Raw genomic sequence first — 27,303 nt, 5'->3', positions numbered from 1 at the left:
AAGGCAATGCTTCATGTCAAGGATGATGCTAAACCTACCATAGATGCACCCCGCAAGTGCAGCGTACACTTGAAAGACAAAATCAAGGCGGAACTGGACAAAATGGAGCAGCAAGGAGTCATCAGAAAAATTGAGTACCACACCGATTGGTGCAGCTCCATGACCACTGTCGTGAAGAAAGATGGATCCATCAGGATTTGTCTTGACCCCAGGAGGTTAAATGATGCCTTGAAGAGATGCCCGCACAAGGTACCAACCTTGGAAGAGGTCCAACCTGTCTTCGCAGGAGCTCAGTACTTCTCTAAGTTAGACGCGAAGGCTGGTTACTGGTCGGTTCACCTAGCAGAGGAGTGCCAGGATCTCACCACATTCCGTACACCATTTGGAAGGTACTGCTTCCAAAGACTACCATTTGGGTTATGTACTAGTCAGGATATCTTCCAGCAGCATATGGATAGGATTGTCCAAAATGTGCCAGGCTGCATATGCATCGCAGATGACATAGCGATCGTAGGAAGAACGGAGGAGGAACACGATAGCAATCTATGCTTACTCATGGAGACGGCAAAGCAAGAAGGCTTAGTGTTCAACAGCTCCAAATGTACTATCAAGAAGGAAGCCATCAACTTCTTCGGTTCCAAGTACACTAGATCAGGTATCTACCCAGATCCGAGCAAGGTAGAAGCTATCACATCAATGCCATCACCCAAGGACAAAGAAGATGTTCAGAGATGCCTAGGATTATTCACATACCTAGCAGCATACATTCCTAACTTCTCAGAGAAGTCAGCGCCACTTCGAGAACTTCTTCACAAGGAAGTACCATTCATCTGGGACGATGATTATGAACATTCCTTGAACAGCCTGAAAAGTGCAGTATCATCAGGTGCATGTCTACATTTCTATGAACCAAAGAAAGAGACAACTCTTGAGGTAGATGCATCGATGAAAGGGCTAGGAGCATGCCTGATCCAGCAAGGCAAACCAGTTGCATTTGCATCAAAAAGTCTTTCCACTGCACAGTCCAACTATTCCAACATAGAGAGGGAAACCTTAGCCCTAGTGTTTGGTATCAACCGCTTCCATACATATCTGTTCGGGAAGGAATTCACCGTCATAACAGATCACAGACCATTGGAGATGATATGGAAGAAACCTCTTAGAAGTGCACCACCACGTCTACAGAGATTGCTTATCAAAGTCCAAGGATACCGATTTCAAGTCAAGTATCGACCAGGAAAAGACATGATTCTTTCCGATACCTTGAGCCGACTTCCTAATTCCAAGGAAGCACGCGATGTTCCGCTAGATGTCAGAGTGGAATCCATCTGCACTGAAGCCGAAGATTCGCACCAGATTGACTTGATATACTTCGGACAACACAAGAGAACAGAGCTTCAGAGAGAAACGGCTAATGATCCTGTTCTCAGATCACCATGGCAAATAGTCACTCAGGGATGGCCTGAGACCATCCAAGAATTGCCGACATCCCTTCGTCAATTTTGGTCTTACAGAGATGAAATCGGAGTATCACACGGAGTACTCTTCAAGGGAAGTCAAGTCATCATACCGAAGACACTAAGGAATGACATCCTTAGACAGCTTCATCTAGGACACATGGGAATCGAAAGCACGAGACGACTTGCTCGTGAGACAGTGTTCTGGCCAAACATCAACAAGGACATTGATCAGCTGATAAAGCAGTGTGAAACATGCCAGAAACACCAAGCAAGACAGCAGAAAGAGCCACTGCATCCCCATGATGTACCACCAGCACCATGGCATGGACCAGACTGGGAAGTGACTTGTTCATGCTCAATAGACAAGAGTATCTACTTGTTACTGATTACTATTCCAAGTATCCGATCATTGCTAAGCTAACCGACACATCCAGTGCAGCTATAGCAAGACAGATGACGGGAATCTTCAGTCTGTTCGGTCCACCAGAAGAGATTGTGTCCGACAACGGTCCACAATTTGTCGGGAAACCATTCCAAGACATGTGCAAGAAGTGGAATATCAAGCACATCACTTCTTCACCGCACTATCCAAGATCCAACGGATTAGCTGAGAGAATGGTTCGTACAATCAAGAATCTGTTGACAAAGTGTTCTCAAACTAGCCAAGACAGTCAACTAGCCATGATGCACCTGAGAGCAACACCAGTTGACAATAACTTGACATCACCACCAGAGATGTTGTTTGGAAGACCCATCCGAACCACATTGCCAAGTCACTATCTTTCGAGAGATTCTGCTGCTACCGAGTTTCTCTTGAATAGGCAAGACAAGATGAAGGAAGTGCATGATCGACATGCAAGTTCTGATCTGCCACCACTGCATGTAGGACAGCCAGTGAGAGTTCTGCATCCAAGAGACAACACTTGGATACCAGCCAAAGTATCCAAAATCTGTGAAGAACCTCGATCCTACGAAGTTTCAACGCCGAATGGAGGAATCTTGAGGAGAAATAGATCTCACTTGAGGGAAGTTCCATCCACCAACCCAACTCCAAAGCGTGTGAGGTTCAAAGAAGACCATTCCACAGAAACTCAACCAGAGGAAGACAACGTCCAACGAACACCAATGTCCAACTCTAATCAATCTCAACAGACACACTCACAAACCACGAGGTCTGGACGCACTATTCGCAAACCAGAGAGATTCATGTTTGAAGATTGAACATTATGAACACTTTAAACTCTCAAACAAAGAAGAAAAAGAGAAGAAAGAAGACAACACTGAAGACATTAGTGTAGTTTTAAGTTTATTATATGCATGTATAAAGATTGTACATTATTTTTGGTATGTCAAGATAGTGTTCACGAAATTATCAAAAAGACACTATAACCAAAACTTATTGTTTGGAAATATTGATTTCAGGATCAATCCGGTTATCCAAATTATTTTCAGTTTTGCACAAGATTGAAGTTATGTAAAATTGAAGATGCATACAGTTGATCACAAATTGATATTATTCTCACAAACCAAACAATTTCTATATTATTATCTGATAAATCATAACCAAGCCAAATTACCCAAATTTGCAGACTACCAAAAGTTTTGTTTGAAAACAATATCATTGAAATTTGAAATTCTCAATCTTATCAGAAGAAGGGGGATGTTACGATATCAGTATGGATATCTAAGCACTCCATACACCTCCCGCAACATGGATACCATGCCTGTTGATTGACCTGCCTAGCTGGCCTGTATAATAAACCTGTATATACGTTCATACCAAAGTCTCCACCAGAGTCCTTTGTATTGGATCAATTGGCACTTGACACTCATCCAAACTCTCTCATTCTTTCTTTCTTGTGCGCCTCGGAATATAATATTTCTAGAAATAGATGGCGCTATATAAATGCCTATTATTATTTATTATTATATTTTTTGTCGATTGTTTTTCTCGAGTTTGAACCACAATGATAATTACTTTTTACTCGTTCGCCTTGCTCTCTCTCGCAAAAAAGACATCAAGCAAGTGGCACGAAACGCTGTATTACAGTGATAACAATACATTGAGATATTGTTTGAAAAGAAATTTCTTGCATAATGCACGCGGGTAAGCCTATTAAGGGCAAACTTCGATAAGTGTTTATTCGAAATCTAAGTCTTAATCTTACACACTCTAATTAAAATGTCCCAGCGACGCCCGTAGCTATCGCGTTGATTGCAAACCAATATTCTTATTAAATTATTCTTTTGAAGGGATCCTGCATCTTTGTCTCATGGTTGAGCCAAGGTCTTTATCTTCAGGGATCAAAGTAAATTCTAGGGTTATGATCTATAGTGATCACTGCCCTATTTCTGATCGATCTATGTATTAAGTAAACAATGCCTCATGATGGTCTTTGCAAAATGTTTACGAAGTGAGATATGAAGGGGGTTTTATTATTTCTTATCATGCATTTTGGCTATCGAGTTGTAGAAAAGCATGATAACAAAGCAATTCCAATAAGTAAATGGATTTACCCATTCATCTTATCGGAAATCGTCCTTCATATATCTTTACTTAGGCCCCTGGAACACATACTCTATAAAAAAAGAAATGTTAAACATTTGAAAGGTTGAAGGAGTGACAACATTTTCTAAATGTTGCATTTACCACTTTAAATGGTTCTACCCAACACTTAAAATGTTGGATTCAGCTTTATACAAGGTTGGATGTAACATTTGGAAAAGGTTGTCACTCCTCCAACCTTTCACATGTTGATTTTACATTCGAAATTTTAGAGTGTACCTTGGGTTTGAGGCCGACTCCGACGCCGGCTTTGGAGCCGCCTTCACGTCAGACTCTGCTTGGAGCCGCCTCAAGATCATGGTCCTAGCCCCCCCCCCCCCCCGGGCTGCCCCAAAAAAAGTAATGACATTTGACGCCAACCTCCCAAAAATACCTCCACATTATAGTAACCCCCCCCCCTCCCTTCATTCATTTGGTAGTGACACATTTTCCTCTTCGTGTCAAAATTTTCAGGACCAGAATGATCGTCATTTTGGGGTAAGCCCCCCCCCCCCCTCTTTTTTTTGCACGTCAAATTTCTCGGTAGAACCCCTTCCTTGGGAAAAAAGCTAGATCCGCCCCTTAGATATGGGGAATTAAATGCATTTAAGAAAATCACAAGCAAAATAACTAAACGTAGTTTATACACCCTTTGCGTTCATTGTACTGTATATCAACGGCTCTGAATATAGCAATCCATCCGTGTCGTTTTAAGCATTTATGTAACAGTCATCATTGTAATTCTTGATTTTGTACATGTACTGCATATACTATTTTGAATTTTATACCGTACATAACAAATAAACCAAACATATTATACGCTACTATTATAGAATCACAAGCGAACGACAAAAACACGAATCAACGCATTAAACAACACATATAAAATCACAGGTAAAAGTAATTGATCAACCTTTTCTTTTTAATTCCCCACCACCATGTTTTATTAATTCATAAATTAAAACAAAATACACAATTCATTCCATAATAAAATGATCAGCGGGGGGGGGGGGGTGGTTGCGGAGGGGATGCTAGGAACCATCATATTTTTCTCGGGGTGCTGAGTATGTAATACACCAAAGTCAGCACCCCATGGGAATCAGGTCAGAGTATGCTAAATTGTTAGAAAATATGTGACCAAATCATCTTCCCCTTTTTTTTTTGGGGGGGGGGGGAACCAGCACCCGCTCTTAACAACTCGTTCCCAAGCCCCTGTAAGTGAGTGAAGAATCCAGGGGGAATACCAAGCATGAATGTAATACATCCCAGCAAACTTGATAGGAGAGGGTAACTGAGACCCCTTACTCTACGTAGAACACATTATGATAATATAAATGAAAATATACACAAATAGTTTCTTCAAGAATATGTTTTTTTTTTCACGTCTGTCATCGTGTCTGTGTAATGATATAGCTATAATGCGCAGTCTGACATTCGTGTCTGTGTAATTATCCGTGTCCATAGACATGACAGATGCAATGATGTAGCACTAATCCGCCGTCTGACATTTCTGTCGGTGAGGAGGAATTCGGCTCGTTTTCATACGTTCAAAACCGGCCGAATACCCTCCACAACGAAATTTCATTCGGGTCACATTTGGGAAGTTCAGATGGTATTCGGTTGGTATACCGGGCAAATTCGGTCCGAGCTTGGCACATTTGGCCATATTCGTTCCGATTCGGGTCGCCATTCGGCTGTAATCGGAGCAATTGAGCCACATTCGCCTTGATTCTAGGCACCTTTAGTTCAATTCTTGCCATTATTCGGGTGGCATTCGGCTTTATTTTAGATGGCCAAAATTGATTCGTGTAAATTCTTGGCGTTTCAGCGCTGAATCGGGACTTCCTTTGGACCAATTTGTCTCTATTCGGGGAGCTTCCTGAATCAGAGATGTATGAGAACCGAATGGACCGAAACCATCCGAACCAGATGACCAAAGATCAGACACGGTATCTGATGATCGGAAACCAAGAAAAAACAAATCACGATCAAAGGCGAAAAGTCGAAAGAGTAAACCAATAAGCGAAATGGACATAACACATGATACTACCACAGATCATGATCATTATCAATCTACAGATAGTCCATTCAACGTAGCACAATTTGACACCATACACACTAATGGACCACACACAGTTGTAAATCCAGAAGGTACTGTAGCATTTGCTAACATTGACATAATATGCCCACAGAGAGTAGGTCAACATAAGCTTTACCTAAAAGTGGACTCGGGGGCAAGTGCTAACACTATCACAGTACGTACCGCCAAAGCAATTTACGGTCCAAAGTGGGAATCAGTAGTGAAACAAACAACAATAAAACTTATAGCTTACGGAGAGACACAGATTCCATGTAAGGGTACACTGGACATAAAGTGTAGATACAAGAGTACAAAATGGTCAACACATACATTCTATGTAGCAGATGTCAAGGGTCCAGCGATCCTAGGGTTGTTAGGTTGCACTGACCTTGGAATTATCACAATTCACTCAATGGACAACAAAACACCTACAACTAAACTTAAACAAACACCTATCACAAGTGTAAGGGATCTCAAACAAGCATATCCAAATCAGTTTGACGCTATTGGTAGTTTCCGAGGGAAGGCAATGCTTCATGTCAAGGATGATGCTAAACCTACCATAGATGCACCCCGCAAGTGCAGCGTACACTTGAAAGACAAAATCAAGGCGGAACTGGACAAAATGGAGCAGCAAGGAGTCATCAGAAAAATTGAGTACCACACCGATTGGTGCAGCTCCATGACCACTGTTGTGAAGAAAGATGGATCCATCAGGATTTGTCTTGACCCCAGGAGGTTAAATGATGCCTTGAAGAGATGCCCGCACAAGGTACCAACCTTGGAAGAGGTCCAACCTGTCTTCGCAGGAGCTCAGTACTTCTCTAAGTTAGACGCGAAGGCTGGTTACTGGTCGGTTCACCTAGCAGAGGAGTGCCAGGATCTCACCACATTCCGTACACCATTTGGAAGGTACTGCTTCCAAAGACTACCATTTGGGTTATGTACTAGTCAGGATATCTTCCAGCAGCATATGGATAGGATTGTCCAAAATGTGCCAGGCTGCATATGCATCGCAGATGACATAGCGATCGTAGGAAGAACGGAGGAGGAACACGATAGGAATCTCTACTTACTCATGGAGACGGCAAAGCAAGAAGGCTTAGTGTTCAACAGCTCCAAATGTACTATCAAGAAGGAAGCCATCAACTTCTTCGGTTCCAAGTACACTAGATCAGGTATCTACCCAGATCCGAGCAAGGTAGAAGCTATCACATCAATGCCATCACCCAAGGACAAAGAAGATGTTCAGAGATGCCTAGGATTATTCACATACCTAGCAGCATACATTCCTAACTTCTCAGAGAAGTCAGCGCCACTTCGAGAACTTCTACACAAGGAAGTACCATTCATCTGGGACGATGATCATGAACATTCCTTGAACAGCCTGAAAAGTGCAGTATCATCAGGTGCATGTCTACAATTCTATGACCCAAAGAAAGAGACAACTCTTGAGGTAGATGCATCGATGAAAGGGCTAGGAGCATGCCTGCTCCAGCAAGGCAAACCAGTTGCATTTGCATCCAAAAGTCTTTCCACTGCACAATCCAACTATTCCAACATAGAGAGGGAAACCTTAGCCCTAGTGTTTGGTATCAACCGCTTCCATACATATCTGTTCGGGAAGGAATTCACCGTCATAACAGATCACAGACCATTGGAGATGATATGGAAGAAACCTCTTAGAAGTGCACCACCACGTCTACAGAGATTGCTTATCAAAGTCCAAGGATACCGATTTCAAGTCAAGTATCGACCAGGAAAAGACATGATTCTTTCCGATACCTTGAGCCGACTTCCTAATCCCAAGGAAGCACGCGATGTTCCGCTAGATGTCAGAGTGGAATCCATCTGCACTGAAGCCGAAGATTCGCACCAGATTGACTTGATATACTTCGGACAACACAAGAGAACAGAGCTTCAGAGAGAAACGGCTAATGATCCTGTTCTCAGATCACCATGGCAAATAGTCACTCAGGGATGGCCTGAGACCATCCAAGAATTGCCGACATCCCTTCGTCAATTTTGGTCTTACAGAGATGAAATCGGAGTATCACACGGAGTACTCTTCAAGGGAAGTCAAGTCATCATACCGAAGACACTAAGGAATGACATCCTTAGACAGCTTCATCTAGGACACATGGGAATCGAAAGCACGAGACGACTTGCTCGTGAGACAGTGTTCTGGCCAAACATCAACAAGGACATTGATCAGCTGATAAAGCAGTGTGAAACATGCCAGAAACACCAAGCAAGACAGCAGAAAGAGCCACTGCATCCCCATGATGTACCACCAGCACCATGGCATGGACCAGACTGGGAAGTGACTTGTTCATGCTCAATAGACAAGAGTATCTACTTGTTACTGATTACTATTCCAAGTATCCGATCATTGCTAAGCTAACCGACACATCCAGTGCAGCTATAGCAAGACAGATGACGGGAATCTTCAGTCTGTTCGGTCCACCAGAAGAGATTGTGTCCGACAACGGTCCACAATTTGTCGGGAAACCATTCCAAGACATGTGCAAGAAGTGGAATATCAAGCACATCATTTCTTCACCGCACTATCCAAGATCCAACGGATTAGCTGAGAGAATGGTTCGTACAATCAAGAATCTGTTGACAAAGTGTTCTCAAACTAGCCAAGACAGTCAACTAGCCATGATGCACCTGAGAGCAACACCAGTTGACAACAACTTGAGATCACCAGCAGAGATGTTGTTTGGAAGACCCATCCGAACCACATTGCCAAGTCACTATCTTTCGAGAGATTCTGCTGCTACCGAGTTTCTCTTGAATAGGCAAGACAAGATGAAGGAAGTGCATGATCGACATGCAAGTTCTGATCTGCCACCACTGCATGTAGGACAGCCAGTGAGAGTTCTGCATCCAAGAGACAACACTTGGATACCAGCCAAAGTATCCAAAATCTGTGAAGAACCTCGATCCTACGAAGTTTCAACGCCGAATGGAGGAATCTTGAGGAGAAATAGATCTCACTTGACATGCTTGAGGGAAGTTCCATCCACCAACCCAACTCCAAAGCGTGTGAGGTTCAAAGAAGACCATTCCACAGAAACTCAACCAGAGGAAGACAACGTCCAACGAACACCAATGTCCAACTCTAATCAATCTCAACAGACACACTCACAAACCACGAGGTCTGGACGCACTATTCGCAAACCAGAGAGATTCATGTTTGAAGATTGAACATTATGAACACTTTAAACTCTCAAACAAAGAAGAAAAAGAGAAGAAAGAAGACAACACTGAAGACATTAGTGTAGTTTTAAGTTTATTATATGCATGTATAAAGATTGTACATTATTTTTGGTATTTGATTTGATTTGATTTATTGTTTTCTTCTGCATCCATAACATTTGTATAATACATTTTTCATAACATAATAAACATAATATGTTAGCATTTTTGGCATAAATTGTAAATAAAGATTACTAAAAAGATAATTCCAGACAAAAATGATTAACTATATGATGTTCACAGTTTGCAGGAGAAGGATTGTCATCATAAGCAGATTGCTTGAAAAAAAATGACAATCCCAAACTTATACTAATTGAATTAATACATTTATAACATTGATAAAGCAGAATGGGCATATTCTTTCAAATAGCTGAGGGTGATGGTGATAAGATGATGATGTTGATGATGATGATGATGATGAAGGCCATGGAGATGATGATGGTCAAGATGAAGATATTGGTAATGACTAAAACGAAGGAGGAATAAATTCACGATAAAAGGGATACGACACAGAAATTTTACTTCAAGTATTTTGATAATAACATAGATTTAACGTTAGCCTTAAATGAGTGAAGAGACGAACACTGTTTACAAGGCTCTGGTAGAGAGTTCCACAAATCTGGACCATGGTGTCTTATGGATCTCTGCGCAATAAGCAATTTGGGGTTAATTAAATGGAAATTTGAAGAGTTACGGGTAGGGTATGAATGAATAGATGTATTCAGAGTATAAAAATTGTGGAATGAAGGTGGGAGCATGTTATTTACGTACTTAAACATAAGTAGTAAGCTTTGAAGAGTATTTATGTCAAATACTGTTAGAGTCTTTAGTTTATGGAATAATGGATTTGTGTGTGATAAATATTGGGAATCAGTACAGATTCGAATTGCTTTTTTCTGTAATAAGTATATTGTATTAATTTTAGTTTTTGCACATGTTGCCCAAACTATGTTGCAATACGATATATAAGGCAATATTAATGAATTGTATAGTGTGACAAGAGTTGTATGTGGAATTATATTCTTCATTTTGTAAAGTATACCAACGTTTCTAGAAATACTAGTAGTTATACAACGTACATGTTCATTCCAATTTAAATTTTCATCTATTGTGACACCTAAAAACTTTGTTTCTCTTTTCCTTTTGAGAGGAATATTGTCTATGTTTATATTATAAGGAAATTCGTTACCATGTAAGTGTGTATGCTTGAAATATATAAAGTTTGTTTTGTCTATTTTGAGTGAAAGCTTATTACACTTAAACCACAAAGATAGTTTTGGTAACTCACGGTTAATTATATCTACTAAAGTTTCTAAGCTATTATGTGAACAAAAAATGTTGGTGTCATCTGCAAATAATACATATGATAATAAAGGTGTTACAGAAGTCAAATCATTAATATATATTAAAAAGAACAAGGGGCCTAGGATTGATCCTTGTGGAACTCCGCATTGTATTAACTGAAAATCAGAAGAAATATTATTGTGAATTACATATTGTTTTCTATTGGACAAATAACTCTTAAACCAAGATAGTGTAATTCCGCGAATTCCATAATTTTCAAGTTTTTTAAGTAATATCTGGTGGTCAAGAGTGTCAAAGGCTTTGCTTAAGTCCATGAATACGCCTATTATATGTTCTTTATTTGCCATTGCATTTGTAATTTTATCATATATTTGAATTAACGCCTGATCAGTCGAATGTCCTTTCCTGAATCCATATTGGTTAGAATTTAGAAAATGAAAAGTATCTAGAAACTTATAAAGTCTATTGTAAATAATCTTCTCTAATATTTTCGAAATGCTGGGAAGAATAGAAATAGGCCTGTAATTTGTTATTTCATGCGGATTGTCTTTTTTAAAAACAGGATTTACCTTTGCAATTTTTAGGGAATCAGGACATATTCCAGTGCTAATTGAGAGATTGAAAATATGACACAAAGGAGAGGCAATATAGTGTATGATCTGCTTAAGAAGGGAAGTGCTAATTCTATCAATTCCCTGTGATTTGCTTGATTTTAGATTTTTTGTTATTTCAATTAATTCCTGAACATTTGTTGGGTTAAAGAATAAAGAAGAGTTAATGGGTGTGGGAAGAAATTTTCCAAAATTTTCATCAGTTCTGTCAAGTTTGTTTGCCAAGGATGGTCCTAAGTTAACAAAAAAAGAATTAAAGGTATCAGCTACATCTTCTGAATTTATTGCAAGATTATGAGCTGTGAAATTATCTTTGGGTAATGTTTTGGGTTTCTTGCCAATCAAATCATTTATAATCTCCCATGTTGCTTTCATGTTTGATTTAACTTTGTAAAGCTTCTCGGAATAATATAATTTGCGAGAAGCTCGAATTGTATTGGTTAGTCTATTTCTATAAGTTTTGTATTTATTTTTGTTTTGAATAGAAGGGTTCTTTAAAAATGCCTTGTAAAGTTTATTTCGGGTACGTATGGATCTTAAAATTGCTTTAGAAATCCAAGGCATTTTTGCCTTCTTTCTTTTGACCTGTGATATCAGGGGAAAATTTTTCTCGTAAAATGTCTGCAATTTATTGTTAAAATTTGTGTAAGCAATGTTTGGATTAGACTCATGAAATACATCCAACCATTCTTCAATTGCAAGATCACTTTTAAACGATTCAATGTTATTTTGAGATTCATTTCTATACATTGTCGATTTGAGTATATTTTCTTTTGGAATATCATTATCGCAAAATGAAAAAACCGGCAAATGATCAGATATATCAGATATTAACAATCCGCTGGTAATATCTCTGTTTAATATATTTGAAAAAATGTCGATAAGTGTTGATGAATGGTTGTCAATTCTGGTCGGTTTATCTATATGGGGATAATAGCCAAATGAATGCATTGTGTGTAGGAATAAATCGTGTTCATTATTTTGGGATAACAGGTTGATATTAAAATCTCCCATTAAATATATTTGTTTCTCTTCTTTTCTAATAGTATGAAGGCATGTTTCAAGGTCTTCACAAAATAAATTTACTTTATCATGAGGGGGTCTATAAATCAATCCAATAATTATATTTTTGCTTTTTGGCTTCGTGATTTCTATGAATAAAGTTTCACTCTGTTTTAATGATATTTCTTTCCTTACTTTGAATTGTAAATGTTCACTGATGTAAAATGCTACACCTCCTCCTCTTTGTTCTTCCCGGTCACGCCTAATGAGATTATAGTTTTGCAAACTGAATATGTTAGATTTAATTCAATTCAAATAAAACATATATTTTCTTCCATTTCAGTACATTTTTCATAACATAAATTCATACATAAATCAATTTGTTATATAAACAATATATATATATATAAATATGTACATATTAGGTTTAAGGAAGAAGGCGTATACCCTAAAAGCTGAGGCTTGTGGCGGGATACGCCTGTAGACAAAAATACAATACAATACACAATACCAAGAAAAAGGGCAGAGAAAAGAAAAAAAAGAAAACAAAGAAAAGGAAAGTGAACAAGAGAGGGAGACGTGAGCGGGGAGGCGGGCATGAATTACGAAATAAAATAGAATGCTCAACAAAATATCAGTGGGGGCCAAGTATAAATGCCGCAACAACAATTTGTCCATGGTTCATGTTAGAAGTCAAAGGAAACGTAAGAAGGGAGAAATATTTATATGTATAACGACAGAAGCAATTTTTTCATTTTATATTTAAAGCTGATTGTCGACAAAGATTTTTTTATGTAATCCGGAATTTCATTCCATATTTTGGGGCCAGTATAACGAATGTTGTGTTGGAAGATTATTTTTCTATGTTTGGGAATGAATATTTGATTATTTGAACGGGTATCAAAATGATGTATTTTGGAAACATGTGTAAATGAATCACGAAATTTTTGTGGAATTTGAGAATTTAAACATCTGTAGAGAAAATGACATTGTTGAAGTTTGTTGATGTCTTCTAGTTTCAACAATTTTAGGGAATGAAACAAATTCGTGGTATTTGCTGGTGGTATACTGACGTCTGGAGAAATAATACGTACAATTTTATTTTGAAGGGAACGTAATTTTTTAAGATGGGTTTGATATGTGTTAGCCCATACTAAATTACAGTAATAAAAATATGGCAGGATTAAAGAGCAATACAATGTTCGTAATACAGTTTTGGGCAAGTAAAAAACTTAGACGATATATTATTCCAATATTTTTTGCAAATTTGTTCTCAATTTCATTAATGTGATGTATCCATGTTAAATTACTATCAATGATAACGCCAAGAAACCTAGTATTTTCAACTTATGGGAATTATTTGATTGTTAAGCTTCACCACTACATGATTAAGATCAATACGCTTTGTGGAGTTACGGAATATAATGTAGTTGCATTTCTTATAGTTAATGGTAAGCTTGTTCGCACAAAACCATTTACAAACATTTGTTAGTTCAGTATTTACAGTTTCACATAAGTGATAAAGATTTTTATCAGAATAAACAATATTGGTATCGTCGGCATACATAATAAAGGAAAGGAGATTTGACGAACGATAAATGTCATTAATAAATAAAATAAACAAAAGTGGGCCAAGTAATGACCCTTGTGGTACTCCACATTCAATTGTCCTAAGTTCAGACTGAATGGAGTTATAAATGGTGCATTGTTTACGATTTGAGAGGTAACTAGAAAAAAGGTCGAGGGCAGTTCCACGAATACCATAGTTATCTAGTTTTGATAAAAGTATTTTATGATTAATAGTGTCAAACGCTTTTGACAAGTCAATAAATATCCCTATTGCAAATGAGTCGTGCTCAAAGGAGTCAATTACTGTATTTGTTAATTCAAGAAGAGCTAGTTCTGTTGAGTGGTCACTACGAAATCCGTATTGAGATTCAAAAAGACATTTGTTATTTTCAAGAAAACTATACGCCCTTTTATAAATGATCTTTTCCAATATTTTAGAAAAAACAGAAAGCACTGATATGGGCCTATAATTACCAATTTGCTCTTTGTCACCAGTTTTAAATATTGGAGAAACTCGAGCAACTTTCATTTTGTCAGGAAATACCCCAGAGGTTAACGATAAATTGAATATATGACATAAAGGTTCGCTTATTAGTTCGATTACAAGTTTAACAATCTTAGGTGAGCATTCATCAAGACCCGGAGTTTTATTGTTGTCGAAACGCATGACAATGTTACATATTTCACGTTGGCTTACTGGATTTAAAAACAAAGATTTTGAATTTGGTTCAGATAGATAAGTTCTGAAATCTGTATCATTTTGAGGAGTGATATTGGCTAACTTTGGACCTATTTCAACGAAAAAATTATTAAAAGTATTTGCTATTTGGAACGGGTCTGTCGACCGACCTTCATCACAAACTATAGTGTTGGAGGTTGATTTTCTTCTTTTATTTAATATTGACTTGATCATTTGCCATGTACGGTTTATATTATTTTTGTATTCTTCAAATTTGGATTTATAATAATGTTTTTTAGCCTGCCGTTTCAAATAGTTCACTTGTTTAAGAGAATCCTTGTATTGACTTTCATTTCTAACTGTTGGTTTATGGATATATTTTTTATATAGATTGTTTTTATGTCGAATAGATTGAAGCAAACCATCGGTCATCCAACATTTCAGTTTAATTTTCTTACTGGGTGTTTTTTTTAATGGAAAATTGTTATTATACAATGTAGTAAATTTAGTTATGAATATGTCATATGATTGATTAGCATCCTGCATATTAAAAATTTCGTCCCAATTTGAATTTTCGATTTGATTTTTAAATTTCGCAATATTTTGTGTTGTAAAAGATCTACGGAGTACGTTATGACTTGCGGATTTAGTTTTACTAACATTCATGTAAGTTACATGAAATATTGGCAAGTGATCTGACACGTCAGAGTATATCACTCCAGCTTTAGTATCTAAGTCAAATTGATTTGTCAGAAAATTATCTAAAAGGGTGGCACTTGTCTTAGTAATTCTTGTGGGCCTGTGAATTATAGGGAGAAAAAAATTACTGAAAAGACAGTTCACAAAGTTCTTAGATTGAGAATTTGAGTTGTGTTTTAAAATATCTATGTTTAAGTCGCCCGTCAAAAATACCCTTTTATTTTCCCTGGAAAGACGGATCAAAAGGCTATCAAACTCCTCAATAAATGAATTAACGTCCAACGATGGGGCTCTATACAAGGTTCCTACAATTATATTTTTCCCTGAGCACTGTTCCAGTTCGATGAATAAAGAATCGCACGTTGCTTCGCTTAAATTAAGGTCAGTGCGTACTAAGAAATTAAAAGAATCATGAATATACATTCCAACTCCACCACCTCTGGAATATTTCCTATTATTGCAAACGAACGAGTAGTTAGGCATATAAACAAGAGGACTTTCGAATCTTAGCCAGGTTTCGGATATGGCAATTATATCAAATGTAAATTTCAAAGAGTTAAGACAGCTTGAAATGTCATCAAAAGAATTCAAAAGACTTCTAGCATTAAAGTGAATGCTTGAAAATTTACCGCCTCTCGGGACACCAATATTTTCAAAGTTTGCATTAAATTCTTCATAACAATAGTACCGAGAGTCATTTGAACTCTCAGTATAGAACTGGAAGTCCGGGTCAACATCGTCATTTGGGACAATGCTTTCATGTGCTAAAAAAGGATCAAAATGTAAATGAGAAATTCTATCAAAATTGTCTTCTAGGCGTTCATCAGCCGATATTACGTCATCGAGCTCGTTATCATTCAACTGGTTGAAAGGAAATAAGTGTTCAAGACAGTGTTTACAACAAGAAAAATATTCGTTCCAGTCATGGCTCCGACACATTTGCTTACACATGTAACAATATATTCGATTATGTACTAGGTCACTAGATTCATGTATAGGTTCACTCGTCATCGAAGTAAAAATTCGTCGCTTTATCATGTAGGAATTTCAATCCAGACTGATACCTAATTTGACAAATGTCATTAAAGTACATTAGGTTATATGCTTTGTGTATTGTAGTTTTGGCTATGGGAAAGATAACAAAACCTGTGCAAATTGTTGTTGCAAATTGAATGAGTACAAACAAAATGAATACATACTGAACGTCAATTGCACGTCGTTTGATATAAACGGGAGAGTCATGCCCACAAAAAAGTTGGAGAAAGAAAATAAAGTTGGCAGAAAAGGAAATATGTGAAGAAGAAATTGCCCTTGTAATTAAGCTTATTTTGTACAAAATTATACACATCATGGGTATAAAACCGATATAAATGAAGTATTGTGAAGCCATGTTTCCGTGACACCAATAATGGAAAATTTGAAATTGTTTAAAGTGAAAAGTAATGATTCCAATGACTCAAAATTTTTGTTCAAACTTCGAGCATTAATATGAAGCAAACTGAATTTATGTTCCATGTCTCTAAATCTAGAAGTAAAATCTTCAGTTGAGTAATAGTTATTATCAGATGATATATTGTTTGTATTGAAAATAGAAAAAATGTCCATGTCATTACTCAGGAGGAATATTTAATATTACCAAAAACTTAAGATTATTGGTATGACATGTGATTTGTGTGTAAATTTTCTGTGTCGTGACAGCGAGATGGTGATGAGATGAAGAGAGGATGAAGTTTAAAAAAACTAAAAATGGATGAATGTGAAATAGAATTTGCTGTTGGTGATTATGATGATGATGGTGATTATGATGATGATGATGATGATGAAAATGATGACAATGATGACAATGATGATGGAGTTGATGATTGGAGAATTCAAATCCTACAACCAGAATCTGATGAATATCCATAATCGAAATGTAATGAACACTCTTATTTCTGAGTGTCTCAGCCATGATTTGTATATGAAGGAACCTTTTAAACACGAAATATCAGTGGCACTGTAATAATAAGGATACAAAATAAAGGTTTCGATCCGGGTCTGGATTTACTTCTCAGATCGTATCCTTTCTTCATGAGGAGAAAATCCTCCAAAATACGTCAGATGATACACCGAATGTTATATTGATATAATAAACCGATCTTTACCTCAAATAATGGTTCCTGGCGATAAAAGTCATATTATGAAAATTTCATGACTAGAACTCAAAAATGGCGCTCCTACTCCATTCCGCTGCGCATGCGTTATGTCAAGATAGTGTTCACGAAATTATCAAAAAGACACTATAACCAAAACTTATTGTTTGGAAATATTGATTTCAGGATCAATCCGGTTATCCAAATTATTTTCAGTTTTGCACAAGATTGAAGTTATGTAAAATTGAAGATGCATACAGTTGATCACAAATTGATATTATTCTCACAAACCAAACAATTTCTATATTATTATCTGATAAATCATAACCAAGCCAAATTACCCAAATTTGCAGACTACCAAAAGTTTTGTTTGAAAACAATATCATTGAAATTTGAAATTCTCAATCTTATCAGAAGAAGGGGGATGTTACGATATCAGTATGGATATCTAAGCACTCCATACACCTCCCGCAACATGGATACAATGCCTGTTGATTGACCTGCCTAGCTGGCCTGTATAATAAACCTGTATATACGTTCATACCAAAGTCTCCACCAGAGTCCTTTGTATTGGATCAATTGGCACTTGACACTCATCCAAACTCTCTCATTCTTTCTTTCTTGTGCGCCTCGGAATATAATATTTCTAGAAATAGATGGCGCTATATAAATGCCTATTATTATTTATTATTATATTTTTGTCGATTGTTTTTCTCGAGTTTGAACCACAATGATAATTACTTTTTACTCGTTCGCCTTGCTCTCTCTCGCAAAAAAGACATCAAGCAAGTGGCACGAAACGCTGTATTACAGTGATAACAATACATTGAGATATTGTTTGAAAAGTAATTTCTTGCATAATGCACGCGGGTAAGCCTATTAAGGGCAAACTTCGATAAGTGTTTATTCGAAATCTAAGTCTTAATCTTACACACTCTAATTAAAATGTCCCAGCGACGCCCGTAGCTATCGCGTTGATTGCAAACCAATATTCTTATTAAATTATTCTTTTGAAGGGATCCTGCATCTTTGTCTCATGGTTGAGCCAAGGTCTTTATCTTCAGGGATCAAAGTAAATTCTAGGGTTATGATCTATAGTGATCACTGCCCTATTTCTGATCGATCTATGTATTAAGTAAACAATGCCTCATGATGGTCTTTGCAAAATGTTTACGAAGTGAGATATGAAGGGGGTTTTATTATTTCTTATCATGCATTTTGGCTATCGAGTTGTAGAAAAGCATGATAACAAAGCAATTTTAATAAGTAAATGGATTTACCCATTCATCTTATCGGAAATCGTCCTTCATATATCTTTACTTAGGCCCCTGGAACACATACTCTATAAAAAAAGAAATGTTAAACATTTGAAAGGTTGAAGGAGTGACAACATTTTCTAAATGTTGCATTTACCACTTTAAATGGTTCTACCCAACACTTAAAATGTTGGATTCAGCTTTATACAAGGTTGGATGTAACATTTGGAAAAGGTTGTCACTCCTCCAACCTTTCACATGTTGATTTTACATTCGAAATTTTAGAGTGTACCTTGGGTTTGAGGCCGACTCCGACGCCGGCTTTGGAGCCGCCTTCACGTCAGACTCTGCTTGGAGCCGCCTCAAGATCATGGTCCTAGCCCCCCCCCCCCGGGCTGCCCCAAAAAAAGTAATGACATTTGACGCCAACCTCCCAAAAATACCTCCACATTATAGTAACCCCCCCTCCCTTCATTCATTTGGTAGTGACACATTTTCCTCTTCGTGTCAAAATTTTCAGGACCAGAATGATCGTCATTTTGGGGTAAGCCCCCCCCCCTCTTTTTTTTGCACGTCAAATTTCTCGGTAGAACCCCTTCCTTGGGAAAAAAAGCTAGATCCGCCCCTTAGATATGGGGAATTAAATGCATTTAAGAAAATCACAAGCAAAATAACTAAACGTAGTTTATACACCCTTTGCGTTCATTGTACTGTATATCAACGGCTCTGAATATAGCAATCCATCCGTGTCGTTTTAAGCATTTATGTAACAGTCATCATTGTAATTCTTGATTTTGTACATGTACTGCATATACTATTTTGAATTTTATACCGTACATAACAAATAAACCAAACATATTATACGCTACTATTATAGAATCACAAGCGAACGACAAAAACACGATTCAACGCATTAAACAACACATATAAAATCACAGGTAAAAGTAATTGATCAACCTTTTCTTTTTAATTCCCCACCACCATGTTTTATTAATTCATAAATTAAAACAAAATACACAATTCATTCCATAATAAAATGATCAGCGGGGGGGGGGGGTGGTTGCGGAGGGGATGCTAGGAACCATCATATTTTTCTCGGGGTGCTGAGTATGTAATACACCAAAGTCAGCACCCCATGGGAATCAGGTCAGAGTATGCTAAATTGTTAGAAAATATGTGACCAAATCATCTTCCCCCTTTTTTTTTTTGGGGGGGGGGAACCAGCACCCGCTCTTAACAACTCGTTCCCAAGCCCCTGTAAGTGAGTGAAGAATCCAGGGGGAATACCAAGCATGAATGTAATACATCCCAGCAAACTTGATAGGAGAGGGTAACTGAGACCCCTTACTCTACGTAGAACACATTATGATAATATAAATGAAAATATACACAAATAGTTTCTTTAAGAATATGTTTTTTTTCACGTCTGTCATTCGTGTCTGTGTAATGATATAGCTATAATGCGCAGTCTGTCATTCGTGTCTGTGTAATCATCCGTGTCCATAGACATGACAGATGCAATGATGTAGCACTAATCCGCCGTCTGACATTTCTGTCGGTGAGGAGGAATTCGGCTCGTTTTCATACGTTCAAAACCGACCGAATACCCTCCACAACGAAATTTCATTCGGGTCACATTTTGGAAGTTCAGATGGTATTCGGTTGGTATACCGGGCAAATTCGGTCCGAGCTTGGCACATTTGGCCATATTCGTTCCGATTCGGGTCGCCATTCGGCTATAATCGGAGCAATTGAGCCACATTCGCCTTGATTCTAGGCACCTTTAGTTCAATTCTTGCCATTATTCGGGTGGCATTCGGCTTTATTTTAGATGGCCAAAATTGATTCGTGTAAATTCTTGGCGTTTCAGCGCTGAATCGGGACTTCCTTTGGACCAATTTGTCTCTATTCGGGGAGCTTCCTGAATCAGAGATGTTGAGAACCGAATCGACCGAAACCATCCGAACCAGGCCACATTCGGGCAAAATTGGCCAGAATTTATTCGGAAGAAATCGGTTTTGGTGTAAACCTAGTATAGCTATATATATTATAGTTATATAGCAATAGAGGGTCGTCTGACATTCGTGTCTGTGTAATGATGCTGTCATTCGGGTCTGGGTATATAACGATATACCAATAAAAGCGCCGTCTGGTACGTAATTCTGTGTAATGAAATAACAATAAAGCGTCGTCTGACATTCTTTTCTCTACATGTTAATTGCCATTACGATTAGAGTTTCATCCTGCTTGTACGTTGTCTCAATTTATAAATGTGTAGCCCAATGATACAATGAAATTGCGTCGAAGCACGCAAAATCCCCACCACAACATTACTCAGTCTTTCTTAAATGTCCGGCCACATTATTTTTATGGATCCCAATTCCCAAACCTGTTTGACCTACATCTTTCTTCCAAACTTCGCTGTCAGCTCATCCATGAGTTGACTGGACATTGGAATCGGTATGTATGTCTTTTCGTGCCGAAGTGGAGGGAAGCGGGGACTCGAAGACCGGCATCGGTGTTTCATAGGCCGAGGAATCTGACTCAATCAGGTCTGGATTCACATCACGTACAGAATAGCTAGATGAGGTTTCATACAGAGATGGACGTACCCGGAGTTCCCTTCTTCGTGGACAACACAGAAGACAAGGTCCGTGTTGATTCGGAAGTTTTGATGGATGACGATTGCTCTGCCGAAAGGGATCGCAAAAACTGACATGGGCAGGTGAATGAGGCACAAGGGTTGCACGAGCATGAGTCTTGCCACACCTTAAAGACACGCTTGTTACAGATGAAAGCGATAAAGATGTAGACTCCTTAGACAGAGTTGAGGATGATGAAGATATACAAGAGAGCTGTGACGTTGGCAAAGGCAGCAATGAAACCAAATATCCATGTGAATCCAAGAAGTGTTGACATCTGCGGTAAGATGGGAAAACAAGCAAATGTTTACATAGAGTTAGGGCAGTAACATGGAATAGTGGATTATGAGGTTGCTATTTCCTTTGATTTTTCAAGCAGAGACAAAGAGTGGTAAAGAGAGGGGGAAGAATCAGAAGTAGAAGAGCATAAAAAGAAAGGTGTGGTCATATACCTAATTGTCCAGCACCCGTTCTTTATAAGAACGTCCCTGGTGTTGGGGCATCCATTCACATTATCATGATTTATGGCTATTACTCAGAACACTACTTTGACTTCGGTTAATGATAATGCTACAGTTTGAATCTGTAGATTGTATTTCTTGCAGTCGTTGGTTGATCTGGGATTGTGCGTTTTCTATAGAAGTGAGTTTTTGTTTACAATGTCTCTAAGTCCAAATGTCCGGTTATTACAGCTCTAATCAATAGTAAATGTTTTTGCCATACCGATAAGAATTTTAGACTTTAAGCGATTTTTTCATTAATCTTAAATATTTAGCGATTTTCATGTTAATTTCTATCATTTGTATCGAACATGACGTCGCTAAGTCAACGTGGAATTAAAGTAAGATTAGCAACACGTGAAGCAATCATACCTTCAGATAGACAACACCTTCAGTCGTCAGCTTCGATGACTTTCTCTTCGTGGTTTGGTTTGTCCTCTTACGAAGACCAACAACAACGAGAGCAAAGAGAATTCCATTAAGGATCAGACTAAGGGCCATGGGTACACCAAACACATAGAGGTTCATGAAGCCATTACCAACCCAGCAGGATTTGATTGTACCGTAAGTCAGTGCAACATGGGGCAACTTACAGAGGTGGACTATCACGCAGGGTATGACTATGAGTAATGGTGATCCCCACGCAAAGACAAGAAACACCACCAGTAGTCTCTGACCTTCGGATGTTTTCTTGACCTTTTGAGTTAGTCCAAACCTGCGATAAAGGTCAAATGCAAGGGCCATCGAATGTGTAAAGACGACAAGCCACAGGTAGTGTCCGAATACGGCAAAGCATGTGCACGAGATTGGGTTCGATTTCGCCATGCCACTGAAGAGCAACATTAACTGTGCCAATGTCAAGGAAACGCATGTACTCATTACTAACTGACTACAAATAGATTTTCGAAGGCTTGCAAACTTGACGTAGGTGACAAGGGTAAACACAAGACAAGCAATCGACAGTAGACAACCAATGAAACTTGTTATCGACTGCCCTTTTGAAAATGTTATTAGGTAATATTCACGGGTGGTGTTTCCAGTACTGTCTAGGAAGGAACAGACTTGAATGGAGTCATTGTTCACCAATTTGTAATCATCTTGATCAAAAACCATACCGAGTGGTTTATACAAAACTGAACCATTTTTTAAGATGACAAAGTCATCGACCTCTAACGTTATCATCGCACATTGTGACGCGTTCTCACGCATACAAACGAAAAGCTCTACATCTACATTGCTGGAATTATCAGAATACCATCGAAATCTTTGAGTCAAGAGAGAATCTTCAATCGCGTAGGAGGTATTAGTCTCGCTCACCCAAAAAAATGTCCTTGAATAATCACCCATAATCTGAAATTCATTTAACCGGATAGAGTTGTTACTACATATCTGATCTCCTCTTCTAACACACCCTACTTGCACATTGACTTCTGATAAACGGCATGTCAGGTCTCCCGAATTCCCAGTCCCTGGGACAACCCACTGGACCATCTTAGATGGTTGTCTGAACGGCACAAATCCCAGCATGGGCAAATAAAAAGTGAGGGTGACAACTTGTAAGCAGATTTCCATACGAGAAGAGCTCACATTCCTCCACGTCGCGCTTACCTCTCGAACTACAATATTTTGGGAATGGTTGCTATGTAGGGTGAACCACGACACTGATTCATTTGCGATGGGCCACGAAGGGCCACAGAACGATTTTCCTATGACTTCATGCTCGCAACTCACTATGGCAGTAGAAGGTATTCGACTCTCATTCAAACATCTCATGTCACCTTTTGTTGAATCGACAACACATGACCTATCTAAAAGTTTGTAGCCTTTAGGGCAGGAGAGTTCGATACACATTTGCAGAGATGGGTCAAAGACCTGTGTGTGGTTGCAAGCTACTGGCACTATTTCTTCTAAGGAAGGCGTGTCATGGAGTGACGTAAAATCAATCAAAACTGATATAGGGGGTAAGGGCTGTAGTGAAAACACCGGTTCGTTTATACCTGGCCATAGAGTGATGCTTAAAGTAGACGTGGTAGAAGGCCTCTCGGTAAGGCTGCCAACAGTCTCTTGCAACTGCGTAGTCAATGGCTCCCTGATGTAGACTTTTTGCTGATGATCTGTACAAGGTATTACTTCCCCCACTGATGAATGAAGTATGGATATATTGTACTGGTCAGACGTGTTATCACATAGAAAACAGTGAGGATTTCTGTATATACGGCCATCTTGGAGAGAAATGAACGTTGCTAGATAGGAACGACAAGCACGTTGGATAGCAAATGAGGCTTCTCCGTCATCTGTTTTCCGACAAGTACCAAACTCTGTGACGGAACATACTCTCACATCTGGCATGTCTGGTAGACGAGATGTTGGAGGCGCGAAGAACCAATCAGTACAATTCTTCATCAATATTGTAACACGCTCTTGAAAGGTCGCATTTGGGGGTATCTCCGGGACTTGAGTGCTACATTCCACAAAGAAAGACCAAGGAATGACATCATGGAGATTTATCCTGTTACATTTAGCACAGTATGGATTCTTGAAACTAATGGATGACACGAAAGATACAGGAGCTAGGGTGAAGAAGTCAGACTCAGTTGCAAATCCTTCGCAGTATTCCTGTACCAAGGCGTTGTTCCAGTCTGATGCACACTTGTCGATCATCAGAAACGCTGTATCGTTGCCCGAAGAATATGAGTGAGGAGGGATCATACAGGACAGCTGATCAGAATCGATGGTCTCGGTTGCATTGGCAAACTGGCTAAGAGGAGATGAATTGGTGCACGTTGTTAGGAAATCGGGGCAACAGTCGTTGAAGAAGAAACAAGGCGGATCACAATGGCATGTAACATCCGAGGGAGGGTTAACTGAAGTGCATCCACTCTGTGGGTTACAGAGAGAGTTGGACTCGCAAACAGGGATGGTCAAGCCTTCTATTGTGACGTTTACAAATCTTTCTTCTGTAATGGATACAAATACAAAATTAATTATTTAAAAAACCTAATAATCATAAGCGTACAATCACATTACTTTATCGAAAATGCTTACATTAATACTGCATGCTTAAAGATTAAAGTCTGTCTCAATTCTTAATGGGTACTTTAAGAAGGCTTTGAAATCTATAATGATGACCTGGAACTCACCGCTAGGTGTAAGAAACACCAATATGAGCAAGAACCGTAGACAAACCTTTACTGCCATCTTGAACCGAAGAATTAAATCATTTGAATGTTCTTGAATTGATAGATCGATATGATCATGGACTTGTCTTGTCACAGAACATACTCTCAAATATATTCTCAAATGAGGAAGTAGTGAACAGTCCTTTTGTAATCTACTCCTCACCTTTGACAAAGGAGGGAATTTTTACTTTATGTGCCCCGTTCATTGTCTCGAAAAGAAAGGAGGCACTGGAGTAAAAAAAAAATAATACAGATCTAACCAAAGGTATTCAGAGCGAATGTGCAATATGAAAACAACTATGAAAACATTTCCCACGGAACGATCCTACAACCACACAATCAATCATTACCGCCAAGATATTTCGTTTCTTATAAACGCGCGCTCGTTCCAGGGGTCCCTTTTCATTTTTGTTTGTAACAGCACGAAATGAGTGTATTGTCCCGGTTTTACTGTATTCATGAGAATAGATTTCATATTTTGATGTGTTATACTTAATTTTTTTCATTGTATGACTTTGTGTTTACAATCGTCAGCTTGTGCTATTGTTTTTATTAGATCGTCTTCTGGAAGCTCAATCTCTTTTCCAGCTCCGGACCTCCTCACAGTAACCCTTTTCTGATCACAAGTAGACATTTTATATGATGATTGACTACAGCTTGGTCCTATTCCCCGAATTCTCCCTCACTGAAATATTTGGCTCGGTCGTGTGGTCTGCTACCAACTTGGACTGGACTGATGTTTTTTGATCAATGATCATGGATTAGTTGCCAGTTTTTATTCTTTACAAAAAATAAGATGAAAGTTAAAAAGGCCTTGAAATATCTTTCTCTTTGGTAAAGTTCTAACCCGTTTTCATTCGGAAATCGAGACATTGCACAGGACACACAAGCGCACTTACCCCACTTACTTCATGATATTGATTTTTTGTATGAATTAATGTTTCGAAAATGTAATGAAATGGAAGAAAATGTTTATTTGAATTGAATTGAAAACTTCTGCAAACATCAATGGCGTACCGTGAGTCACGGCATGGGGGGGGGGGCACCAGCAAAAAATTTGGGTCACCTAGTGAGCGCGCGAAGTTGCTACGTTTGCTGATCTAACAGAGACATTTTAAGGACGATGTCATTAAACGAATATGTACGTCACTGATCACATAAAGCGAGCGCGAAGCGCGAGCTGAAAATTTTTGATATTCAGAACTAAAAAGGGACATTATAAGCAAATTTTGAAATCATGATATGACCTGTATCGCTAAATGCGAGCGCAAAGCGCGAGCTGAAATTGTTGTATATATTGACCCCAAACGGACATTTTAAGGACTATATTTTAGGAATCTATTAGGAGTATACATATCTAACCATAGTAATCTAATGCGAGTGCCAAGCGCTTGCGGATTTTTTAGAATTATATGCATCCAAACACATAAAGCCCTTGTAGTAATTGTAATCATGATTAACATGCGCATCTAACTAATCAAATATTGCGAGCGCGAAGCGCGAGCTGAAAATTTAGGAAATTCAGACCTGAAGAGGGACATTTTTAAGGCTTGTTTGTAGGAATTCACGAAGACCATACATACTTCACTAACCAATAGAAGCGAGCGCGAAGCGCGAGCTGAAATTTTTGTATAAATTGACCCCAAACATGGATATTTTAAGGACTATTTTTAAAAAGAATCCATTATGAGTACACTCATCATAGTCATCTAATGCGAGTGTCAAGTGCATGCTGATTTAGTTAGAATTACACATAGAGACATACTTTTTGTAGTCATGATTATCATACGCATCTAACTAGCCAACATGAAAAATTAGGAAATTCACACCTGAAGAGGGGCATTCTAAGGCTTGTTTGTAGGAATTCATGTACACCATGCGTTTTTCCTAATCAAACGATGCGAGCGCAAGCTGACATTTTTTATATTCACTTTTCAGATCAGAAAAAGGGGCATTTTAAGGACTGATTTTAGGAATTCATGAAGAGCAGACATATCTCATTAATCCACTAATGCGAACGTTAGCGCGGACGGGAAATGTTTTACATTAAGACCTTAAAATTATATGTCACTTCATAAAACAATAATAATTCGAAGTGCGAGGAAATATATTTGGTTTATATTGAATTGAAAACGGGAGGTTTTAGTACAGCAGGATTATATATCTCGTTAAACAGACAATGCGAGCATCAGGAACAATGAAGACAAAGGCCCTGAGCAAATTATGTTTTATAAAGTTATGATATTTTCTTATTTTCATGTAATATAACATATCATAATTATAATGTAATATAACATAATGAACAATAATTCCATCCTTCCCACTGCGTTTATCTCACTTTCTCCCTCTTTTTCTCTTTTCCCCCGTTTTTTTTTTGCCA

At 38.2% G+C, this 27,303-nt stretch overlaps 2 protein-coding genes and 1 pseudogene across 2 annotated transcripts; 2 read left to right on the top strand and 1 right to left on the bottom strand.

The window, feature by feature from the left end:
- Positions 1 to 1,913: 1,913 nt before the first annotated feature.
- LOC121425301 (uncharacterized protein K02A2.6-like) lies at positions 1,914 to 2,681 on the top strand. Its single transcript, XM_041621325.1, has one exon. The coding sequence runs from the start codon at positions 1,914 to 1,916 to the stop codon at positions 2,679 to 2,681; it is 768 nt and encodes a 255-aa protein (XP_041477259.1).
- Positions 2,682 to 8,521: 5,840 nt separating this feature from the next.
- On the top strand, positions 8,522 to 9,298 carry LOC121425299 (uncharacterized protein K02A2.6-like). The gene has a single exon (XM_041621324.1). It carries the CDS (start codon positions 8,522 to 8,524, stop codon positions 9,296 to 9,298), a length of 777 nt encoding a protein of 258 aa, XP_041477258.1.
- An 11,444-nt stretch (positions 9,299 to 20,742) lies between these two features.
- LOC121425298 lies at positions 20,743 to 24,942 on the bottom strand (annotated as a pseudogene).
- Positions 24,943 to 27,303: the final 2,361 nt, after the last annotated feature.

The sequence above is a fragment of the Lytechinus variegatus genome, chromosome 12, assembly GCF_018143015.1.
Source record: "Lytechinus variegatus isolate NC3 chromosome 12, Lvar_3.0, whole genome shotgun sequence".
Lineage (NCBI taxonomy): Eukaryota > Metazoa > Echinodermata > Echinoidea > Temnopleuroida > Toxopneustidae > Lytechinus > Lytechinus variegatus.
Note: the sequence above shows the minus strand (reverse complement) of the source record. Positions and strands in the feature narration are given on the sequence as shown.